Source organism: Salmo salar, chromosome ssa23, assembly GCF_905237065.1.
Source record: "Salmo salar chromosome ssa23, Ssal_v3.1, whole genome shotgun sequence".
NCBI lineage: Eukaryota > Metazoa > Chordata > Actinopteri > Salmoniformes > Salmonidae > Salmo > Salmo salar.
This window is the reverse complement of record NC_059464.1, coordinates 47,774,979-47,786,188: the sequence shown is the minus strand read 5'-3', so window position 1 is coordinate 47,786,188 and position 11,210 is coordinate 47,774,979. Positions and strand designations below refer to the sequence as shown.

At 42.8% G+C, this 11,210-nt stretch overlaps 1 protein-coding gene across 1 annotated transcript; it reads right to left on the bottom strand.

The window, feature by feature from the left end:
* Window positions 1-2,793: 2,793 nt before the first annotated feature.
* Window positions 2,794-10,447, bottom strand: LOC123729837 (E3 ubiquitin/ISG15 ligase TRIM25-like). The gene is made up of 3 exons (XM_045706205.1): window positions 9,781-10,447; window positions 8,158-8,253; window positions 2,794-2,940 (listed from the first exon to the last, which is right to left on the bottom strand). Exons 1-3 carry the CDS (start codon window positions 10,363-10,365, stop codon window positions 2,794-2,796), a joined length of 828 nt encoding a protein of 275 aa, XP_045562161.1. The 5' UTR covers window positions 10,366-10,447.
* Window positions 10,448-11,210: the final 763 nt, after the last annotated feature.

Here is an 11,210-nt window from a genome sequence, read left to right as displayed (position 1 = left end):
GGGGGCGGTCGGGTCACGCGCCTAAGCCCAGTGTCCCTTGATCGGCAACTTGAGAAAGGCGATAATGTGTTTCAGCCTGGGGCTGGAATGACGACATTCTGTTTTTTCCCGGGCTCTGAGCGCCTATGGACGACGTGGGAAGTGTCACGTTAGAGCAGAGATCCTTAGTAAATGATAGAGATGGAAAAGAAGTTCAAGAAATGGTCAGACAGGCCACTTCCTGTAAAGGAATCTCTCAGGTTTTGACCTGCAATTTGAGTTCTGTTATACTCACAGACACCATTCAAACAGTTTTAGAAAATTTAGGGTGTTTTCTATCCATATGTAATAAGTATATGCATATTCTAGTTACTGGGTAGGAGTGGTAACCAGATTAAATCGGGTATGTTTTTTATCCAGCCGTGTCAATACTGCCCCCTAGCCCTAACAGGTTAAGTCATACCACAGATTCTCAATTGGATTGAGGTCTGGGCTTTGACTAGGCCATTCCAAGAAATGTAAATGTTTCCCCTTAACCTGTTAGGGCTAGGGGGCAGCATTTGCACGTCTGGATAAAAAAAATGTACCCGATTTAATCTGGTTACTAATCCTACCCAGTAACTAGAATATGCATATACTTATTATATATGGATAGAAAACACTCTAAAGTTTCTAAAACTGTTTGAATGGTGTCTGTGAGTATAACAGAACTCATTTGGCAGGCAAAACCCTGAGACATTTTCTGACAGGAAGTGGATACCTGATGTGTTGTATTACCTTTAAACCTATCCCATTGAAAAACACAGGGGCTGAGGAATATTTTGGCACTTCCTATTGCTTCCACTAGATGTCACCAGCCTTTACAAAGTGTTTTGAGTCTTCTGGAGGGAGATCTGACCGAACAAGAGCCATGGAACGATGATGTCCCATTAGACACCTGGCGCGCGAGTTCATGTTGGGTACCCTCGTTCCAATACGTTATAAAAGAGTATGCATTCGTCCACCTTGAATATTATTCATGTTCTGGTTAAAAAAGGCCCTAATGATTTATGCTATACAACGTTTGACATGTTTGAACGAACGGAAATATATTTTTTCCCCTCGTTCATGACGAGAAGTCCGGCTGGCTTAGATCATGTGCTAACAAGACGGAGATTTTTGGACATAAATGATGAGCTTTTTTGAACAAAACTACATTCGTTATGGACCTGTGATACCTGGAAGTGACATCTGATGAAGAGAATCAAAGGTAATGGATTATTTACATAGTATTTTCGATTTTAGATCTCCCCAACATGACGTCTAGTCTGTATCGCAACGCGTATTTTTCTGGGCGCAGTGCTCAGATTATTGCAAAGTGTGATTTCCCAGTAAGGTTATTTTTAAATCTGGCAAGTTGATTGCGTTCAAGAGATGTAAATCTATAATTCTTTAAATGACAATATAATATTTTACCAATGTTTTCTAATTTTAATTATTTAATTTGTGACGCTGACTTGACTGCCGGTTATTGGAGGGAAACGATTTCCTCAACATCAATGCCATAGTAAAACGCTGTTTTTGGATATAAATATGAACTTGATAGAACTAAAAATGCATGCATTGTCTAACATAATGTCCTAGGAGTGTCATCTGATGGAGATTGTAAAAGGTTAGTGCATCATTTTAGCTGGTTTTATGGTTTTGGTGACCCTGTCTTTGAATTGACAAAACATTACACACAACTCTTGTAAATGTACTGTCCTAACATACTCTAAATTTATGCTTTCGCCGTAAAAGTCTAGTGGTTAGAGTGTAGAGCTGGCAGGTAGTCTAGTGGTTAGAGTGTAGAGGTGGAAGGTAGTCTAGTGGTTAGAGTGTAGAGGTGACAGGTAGTCTAGTGGTTAGAGTGTAGAGGTGGCAGGTAGTCTAGTGGTTAGAGTGTAGAGGTAGCAGGTTGTCTAGTGGTTAGAGTGTAGAGGTGGCAGGTAGCCTAGTGGTTAGAGTGTAGAGGTGGCAGGTAGTCTAGTGGTTAGAGCATTTGGCTGGGCAGCAGGTAGTCTAGTGGTTAGAGCGTTTGGCCAGGCAGCAGGTAGCCTAGTGGTTAGAGCGTTTGGCCGAGCAGCAGGTAGTCTAGTGGTAAGAGCGTTAGGCCGGGCGACAGGTAGTCTAGTGGTTAGAGCGTTGGGCCAGTAACCGAAAGGTTGCTGGATTGAATCCCCGAGCTGACAAGGTGAAAAGCTGTCATTCTGCCCCTGATCAAGGCAGTTAACCCACTGTTCCCTGGTAGGCTGTCATTGAATATAAGAATTTGTTCTTAACTGACTTGCCTAGTTAAATAAAGGTTACATTTAAAATATAAAAATGGCAGTAGCTTATTAACTTTTCATTATTCACAGACAGACTCCTCTGAAGGCAGGCAGGCAGCACACTCCTGAAAACTGCTCAGCAAAGCAAAGGCTCTTTTGAGAGCTACCAGATTTATATTAAAAAAGCTCATTTTCAGTGTCTGTGTCCAGTGTCTGTGTTTATATGTTAAGGGGGTTTTACTTTGGCAGATAATGTCACCCATCTAAATATATACATTTTTATATAATTAACTAAATGTATGATGTTTTTAGTTTATGTCAGTTTCATTATGCTATAAATGGTTATTTTATGGCTGTTAGTGATAAAATGAACTATAACACTTTATATTTTGTAATTATGAGTAATTACTACTTTAGTAAGGATATCCACTGTATTCAGTACTGCTGATAATGCTAAATAATTCTGCAGTTTTCTCCCAATATGACATTAACATGATTTTATAATGCATGTTTACTAGGGTTGAGGTCAGCACATCTGACAAGTGGTTATTTGACCAGGTTCAATACCTGCTATAGTTAATATTGTTTTGATCACCCCAAAGCAACACAGGACTGATGCTTCGTGGTCAGTAAAGATCTGATCACTGTCCTCCACTGCTGCCTGTGCAGAGCGCTGTTGAGAGAGAGACAGAGAGACAGAGAGAGAGAGAGAGAGACAGAGAGAGAGAGACAGAGCGAGACAGAGAGAGAGAGACAGAGCGAGAGACAGACAGATATATAGCTAACTGTAAAGTAATGAGTGACCATTTTAGAAAATCATGGGACATATAGTCTTTGGTTGCATGCTATTTTATGTCAATCATATTGCTGCTTGTAGCCTATAACTGATGCTACGTGGTCTTATGCTTCCATCTATTGGAAATATTTACCAATTAAAAGTTATTAAATCACGTAAAGACATTGGTGAGGCAGCTGAGAAATAAAGTGTATTTAATTCGAGAGATCAGTCTCAAACCTGCCCCACCTATCCCACGCCAATTGCTGGACTTTCACATAGAGGTTACTATGTCACCCAGTTCAAACACCATTTAACATATAAAACAAATGAGTCTTGTTTATCAAGTGTTCTGCCTTGCAATAATACATATAATAAAATAACTAATAAAAAGCAAATGCTTACATAGGTTTTATTTAAAAAATAACAAATGTTATTTAGTAGTAAAATGGTATTTACTAACATAATATTATTACTAAAATAGTTGTAGGCTACCCTACCCTAGAATTAGGGTTCAGGCTAAAATAGGTTATACGTAGGGTTAGAGTTTCTGTACAGCACTTTGTGACATCTGCTGATGTAAAAAGGGCTTCATAAATACATTTGATTGATTGTTAGGTTCAGGGTATTTAAAGAGAAAAACTGTATGGGTTTATATCTCTCTTGCTCCTCCCCTGTGGTCTTCTGTGGGTACTACATACCTCATTCACCACACTTGATAGACTCATAATCTGAGGTAGCAACTGAGTCAGAGCTACAAATCAATGAGCTCCACCTATCCATTTGGTTTACAACTCAGTGAACCTGCGCAGCATTCTCTCTATTTGATGCCTACGAACCAACAGATTTCAACGATTATCATATTACCCAGCAGCCATTTAGAAACAACAAATCAAAAAAAGAAAAATCTATATTTAAAAAAAAAAATTCTGTCTGTTTAAAATCGGCCACATCTTGAAAAAGACGACAGGGACATACGTTTTGTTTAGGTTTTAAACCTTTTTCTGAAATAAAATATGTTAAACATGTTTAACGTTTGATGTCTTTGCACCAACCATCTGTTCTACTCACCAACACTGTAGGTCACTGCAACGTGTAACCAGGTGAACAGTGAGCTTCCTCACCAAGTAGCTGTAACCTAGTTAACAATAAGTTACCTGAGGTAAACCTACAAGGTTAACGTGGGCTGGAAGATAATTACTTCAAAACCACATCAAACAGCTGTTACATATGCTAATATTATATACTGCTCAAAAAATAAAGGGAACACTTAAACAACACATCCTAGATCTGAATGAAAGAAATAATCTTATTAAATACTTTTTCTTTACATAGTTGAATGTGCTGACAACAAAATCACACAAAAATAATCAATGGAAATCCAATGTATCAACCCATGGAGGTCTGGATTTGGAGTCACACTCAAAATTAAAGTGGAAAACCACACTACAGGCTGATCCAACTTTGATGTAATGTCCTTAAAACAAGTCCAAATGAGGCTCAGTAGTGTGTGTGGCCTCCACGTGCCTGTATGACCTCCCTACAACGCCTGGGCATGCTCCTGATGAGGTGGCGGATGGACTCCTGAGGGATCTCCTCCCAGATCTGGACTAAAGCATCCGCCACCTCCTGGACAGTCTGTGGTGCAACGTGGCGTTGGTGGATGGAGCGAGACATGATGTCCCAGATGTGCTCAATTGGATTCAGGTCTGGGGAACGGGTGGGCCAGTCCATAGCATCAATGCCTTCCTCTTGCAGGAACTGCTGACACACTCCAGCCACATGAGGTCTAGCATTGTCTTGCATTAGGAGGAACCCAGGGCCAACCGCACCAGCATATGGTCTCAAAAGGGTCTGAGGATCTCATCTCGGTACCTAATGGCAGTCAGGCTACCTCTGGCGAGCACATGGAGGGCTGTGCGGCCCCCCAAAGAAATGCCACCTCACACCATGACTGACCCACCGCCAAACCGGTCATGCTGGAGGATGTTGCAGGCAGCAGAACGTTCTCCACGGCGTCTCCAGACTCTGTCACGTCTGTCACGTGCTCAGTGTGAACCTGCTTTCATCTGTGAAGAGCACAGGGCGCCAGTGGCGAATTTGCAAATCTTGGTGTTCTCTGGCAAATGCCAAACGTCCTGCACGGTGTTGGGCTGTAAGCACAACCCCCACCTTAGAACGTCGGGCCCTCATACCACCCTCATGGAGTTTGTTTCTGACCGTTTGAGCAGACACATGCACATTTGTGGCCTGCTGGAGGTCATTGTGCAGGGCTCTGGCAGTGCTCCTCCTGCTCCTCCTTGCACAAAGGCGGAGGTAGCGGTCCTGCTGCTGGGTTGTTGCCCTCCTACGGCCTCCTCCACGTCTCCTGATGTACTGGCTTGTCTCCTGGTAGCGCCTCCATGCTCTGGACACTACGCTGACAGACACAGCAAACCTTCTTGCCACAGCTCGCATTGATGTGCCATCCTGGATGAGCTGCACTACCTGAGCCACTTGTGTGGGTTGTAGACTCCGTCTAATGCTACCACTAGAGTGAAAGCACCGCCAGCATTTAAAAGTGACCAAAACATCAGCCAGGAAGCATAGGAACTGAGAAGTGGTCTGTGGTCCCCACCTTCAGAACCACTCCTTTATTGGGGGTGTCTTGCTAATTGCCTATAATTTCCACCTGTTGTCTATTCCATTTCCACAACAGCATGTGACATTTATTGTCAATCAGTGTTGCTTCCTAAGTGGACAGTTGAATTTCACAGAAGTGTGATTGACTTGGAGTTACATTGTGTTGTTTAAGTGTTCCCTTTATTTTTTCGAGCAGTATATATATATATATATATATATATATATACACATCACTGGGCTCCTTGGCGGATAGTTTCATCAGAAAATATTTGTAAAAAATGTCCACACTATCTGTGCTAACAAACCCTGTGTACCACCCCTCCCCTGTTTAACCTTGAATTTAGTTCAGAAAACCACTTGGAAATTGACCAAAACGAACCAACTCTTTACGGATCTGTTCGTCCGTAATAAACGGAGGCAGATTAGACACCACTACTCTTGTCGAAGTCAGCACCAACAGACCCCTCACATAAATCATACTGGTAACTAGCCGGGCAACAAGACTCACCTTTTACATTACCACAACCACCGCCTTGTTCATTCTGGATACAGAGTGTATATATTCCTCTCCCACCTGTTCACCGACCATGATCAATAATTCCTCCACACCATTCTCCAGAACGCACCTGAAGAGACAGCGTTTCTTCTCCACTCGGTTGAGGACATCACACCTCCCAAACAAACTACCCTACTCCCCCCTCAACTCTAACCGATAAACAGTGGAAACTAATATATAAACCCTTAACAACTACAAAATACATTTGGAAAATACGCAAAAAGAATAGTAGCCCTCCTCAGGAACCACAAAACCCTCACACAACACCTTCTTCTTCTATTATATAATGGCGGTCCGCAAACCAACGTTAAAGGTGCATGGTGCCACCAACTGTGCTGGAGTGTGTTCAATCGCGGTTTACACCATTTCTAAATCCTCCTACCTAACTCAGTACTTCGGAGAAAATAAAAAAGAACCCTAGTAACTTCTAATAGACCCTCCCCCATCCCCCAAATCCCTTCCAAACCCCCCCAACCCCATCCAACCTCAATGACCCTACACTTCAATCTTTCCCTCTCTTCAACATCCTTACAACAATATAACAACACATGCTCCACCGTTTCATTGACAATACCCTCCAGACACAAACCATTCACATGCTGCCAACCAGATGTAAGGACCAGTTCAATGTACAATGTCCTAAGCACAATCGAGTAAACACCACCTCTTCCTTCCTAATCTGACCTTTGAACCTTGGACCACCGACCTTTAGAGGACATATAAATGCCGTCCCTTGTGCTCAGAGTCCCATCTCTTCTGCCACACATCTATCAAAATGTCTCTGATCTTACATTTGTCCTCACCTCTACCCAGTGGAACATTAACATATATTATATCTTGTTTTAAAGCGCTTTTAGATAACTGGTCTACAATTTCATTCCCTTCCACACCTGAATGTGCTATGACCCAGCAGAATCTCACTACTACACCCATTCTCAAATTTCTCCATAATAACATTGATACCTACAACTGTCCAACCGAAACCACTGCCTTGTCTACTAGTATATTCCCAACAGTCATCTAGAACAGTAGCAGTGGGATGCTCAACCTCACAGCCTTGCAACCCAATAAGATAATGACAATTTATTACGCTGTATACCCAAAGGCATCTCACCTGTCTCCACTAGTAAGACACATACAGATGTTGATTTAAATGCACCAATACATATCCTTAAAGATATATACTGGATTGCTTGTTGTTTGGGGTTTTAGGCTGGGTTTCTGTACAGCACTTTGAGATATCAGCTGATGTAAGAAGGGCTATATAAATATAAATAAATCAGATTTGATTTGATTTGATTCTGTCCAGCTTAAGTCTTTGCTGCTATTCCATAAATTATTCACCCGTAATCAATTGTCGTCCTGATCAGAGCTCTATAAATATCCATCAACGATTGTCTGTCAGCACCCCATTCATAACCAGAAACCCACACAACCCACTACCATGAAAGTGATGGAATGAGAGAGAGAGACATCGTTACAACACTGTACATAGACATAATATAACGTTTCTTCTTCTTTGGAGTTTAACGGCGGTTGGCATCCAATATGTTGCATTACCGCCCCCAACTGGACTATAATATAAATATATTTTACTTTGTGATACAAATAATAAAACACCCTTCCAACTAACCCTACACTCATTAAAAACCCACTACCCCATTCCACTGCTTTGACCCTATCTGCTTCTGCACCATGCCAACTAACCCTACACTCATTAAAAACCCACTACCCATTCCACTACTTTGACCCTATCTGCTCCTGCACCATGCCAACGACCTGGGAGGACGAGACACCACCACTCAACACACCCTGTAACAGCAGTCTGATAGGGGTCCAGACATAGTAGGATTGGAGAAGGTCCCCTCTATTTCTCTCTCTCTCTGATTGGAGGAGACAGGTAAAATGGTGTGTCTCCTCTTGTCAACAATACTCACCTTGAGAGACTTCACAGCTTTTTGGAGATTCTTCAGCTCCTTCTTTCTCTCCTGGAATCTCTGCTGGACCTTCCGCTGACTCATCCCCAGCTGACTCTGTGGAGAATCACTCTTCAATGAGCTATCAAGCTTTATTTGTCCAGTAGATCAATAGTATAGTAATGTGACACAGGGCCCATAGAAGATAAGGATACAAATATTGAGGAAGTGTCTGTCTGAAATTATATCATTATGTAGTCATGTGAATGATTATAGTTTTAACAGAACACAAATCAGGGAGTTGATTGGGTGTTTGATAACGAATGATAATGATGTTTGATAACTAATGATAATGAAGTTTGACTTGTTGGATTCTAGCTAGAAATATACTTATTCATGTTACCATACTATAACGTATTGATGAATTTACATGTATAAGGAATGTATATGTTGGGGTTAATGAAGGGTGGATAGGAACTTGGTGTATGGAAAGTTACTGAGAGAGACACGGGGAAGTGCTGAAATATTCTGTTTAAACGTGTTGTTGTTGAATATCAATGTTCCTAAAGAGGGAGACAAAGGGCAACTAGTTTCAGTTTCTGATAAGGCAGGCCAGCTGCAGAACTAGAGAGTAGCCAGGAATTCAACAGTCTAGTTAGTCTCTGATAAGGCAGGCCAGCTGCAGAACTAAGGAGGAGACAGGAATTCAACAGTCTAGTTAGTCTCTGATAAGGCAGGCCAGCTGCAGAACTAGGGAGTAGCCAGGAATTCAACAGTCTAGTTAGTCTCTGATAAGGCAGGCCAGCTGCAGAACTAGGGAGGAGCCAGGAATTCAACAGACTAGTTTCAGTCTCTGATAAGGCAGGCCAGCTGCAGAACTAGGGAGGAGCCAGGAATTCAACAGACTAGTTTCAGTCTCTGATAAGGCAGGCCAGCTGCAGAACTAGGGAGGAGCCAGGAATTCAACAGTCTAGTTAGTCTCTGATAAGGCAGGCCAGCTGCAGAACTAGAGAGGAGCCAGGAATTCAACAGTCTAGTTAGTCTCTGATAAGGCAGGCCAGCTGCAGAACTAGGGAGTAGCCAGGAATTCGTCTCGAGGTCGAGTCAACAGATGAAGTGAGAAGAAATCTCTGGGAGGGGGGCCAGAGGGGCCCACCATCACAACCCTCATACTACAGTCCTATCTCTCACATATACACTTCCACACCCACCAAGGTTTTAGCATCAGGCAGGGCCATGACTACACCAGTGAGAGGAACCAATTCAGTTCCTGCCTAGCAACAGAGATGTATTGGCTGTCTAGATGTGCAACAGTTGACACCGCCTAGTACGAGGTTATAAATATATGTTCTTGGGACATCATACATTGTCTTTGCAGCTGTATGACCCAGTGGGTGAATAAACTTGGTTTGAGTTTTCACTCTGTCTGTTCAGAACATAACAGAACATAACAGACTTTAGAAATTGGTGATACATTTGGAGAATCTGGGTTAACATATTTAAATACTCAAGGTTGTGTTCATATTTGGATAAATTTCAATTTCATTTGAGACATATGATCTCATATTCAAACAGCCTTAGTTTCTACTGTATCTTTAATTCTTTGTTTATCAGACAGTCACCAACAAGTTGTTCTGGTCTTACCTGTTTCTCAGTCCTCTCTGCTGCAGCTGACACTGTATTATGGCCTTTATGTTCATCCATTGTACACTGATAACAGATACACTGCTGATCGGTACGACAGTAAACCTCCAGCAGTTTGTCATGATGAGAGCAGATCTTCTCCTGTAGTTGTGCGGTGGCTTTGACCAGCTTGTGCTTCTTGAAAGCAGGAGATTCATAGTGCGATTGGAGGTGAGTCTCACAGTAAGAGGCCAGACACACGAGACAGGACATGAGGGCTTTCTGCTTTCTGGTCCCAGTGCAGACATCACATGCCACATCTCCAGGTCCAGCATAGCACAGAGCAGGAGGGAGAGCAGCCTTCTTCAGTTTCTCTACTATTTCAGCCAACATGTTATTTTTCCTCAGATTAGGCCTTGGAGTGAAGGTCTCTCTGCACTGAGGACAGCTATAGACCCCTTTCAGAACATCCTGATCCCAGCAGCCCTCAATACAGATTCTACAATAATTGTGTCCACAGGCAGTAGTGACCGGCTCCTTCAGTAGATCCAGACAGACAGAACAACAGAACTGGTCCTGGTCCAGCAGATCTCCCTGCTGAGCCATTTGGATGGTTGTTTTCACTCTCACACAGACAGACGACACAGAGACTCAGATACGTTTTGTTTCCACAGAAGTGAGTTTTTGGGAGGTATGGACTTTCTGGTTCTGCCAGATAGGTGCGTATAGAGGGAGGGAGTGAAGGAGGGGTTAGGCACAAATGAGAGAACACTTCACTCTGACAATTTTACTCACCACAGCGGAGCTGGTTAGGCTGTTTTCTTGTTATCCAGAGCATTGTTTACGCTGCTGTGCGTTTTTGTTGCCGATCTTACTTTGATACCTGACGGTTTTTTACTTTTTCATTACCGTATATTTTTACTTTTTCCCTCACTCAACTTTTTTCATTCATCCCCGGAGGTTTTATCTGGACATGGTTCGTCAGGACTTCAAACAGCCGAAGCTAAGTAACATTAACATGATGCCTTCTAATTGCAGTCGTTGTACTTATAATATACAGGAGAACGATCGCCTTACGGCAAGGATAGCTGTGCTGCAAGCCCAGCTTCAGACGCGATCGTTAGGCAAGGGTAATTTCAGTGTAGGAAAGGATGAAACAGCGTCTGTGCCACCAGTAAGTACAGATAGTAACGTTAGTATAAACCCCCTCGCACGGTCCCCGCAGCCGGACATCTTTCTCATGGCTTCTGGAGGGAAACGCTGTAGGAATGCTCAACCGGTGTCGCTTATTCAGCCGACAGAAACTTTCAACCGGTTCTCCCCATTAAGCGAGTCGGAGTCGGAGGCCGAGACTTCTCTGGTCTCTACTCCTCCCGTTGTGGGGTCTGAGACGCCCGACGGCTCCCACCATTAGCTCTGACAAATTGAAAACCCTAGTCATTGGCGACTCC

Coding starts and splice junctions, on each gene's coding strand:
- LOC123729837 (XM_045706205.1), bottom strand. CDS start 10,365: ATGGCTCAGCAGGGAGATCTGCTGGACCAGGACCAGTTCTGTTGTTCT. Junction 8,254..9,780: donor CAGAGAGGACTGAGAAACAG/GTAAGACCAGAA, acceptor GATTCTCCACAG/AGTCAGCTGGGGATGAGTCA. Junction 2,941..8,157: donor AAGCTGTGAAGTCTCTCAAG/GTGAGTATTGTT, acceptor CTCTCTCAACAG/CGCTCTGCACAGGCAGCAGT.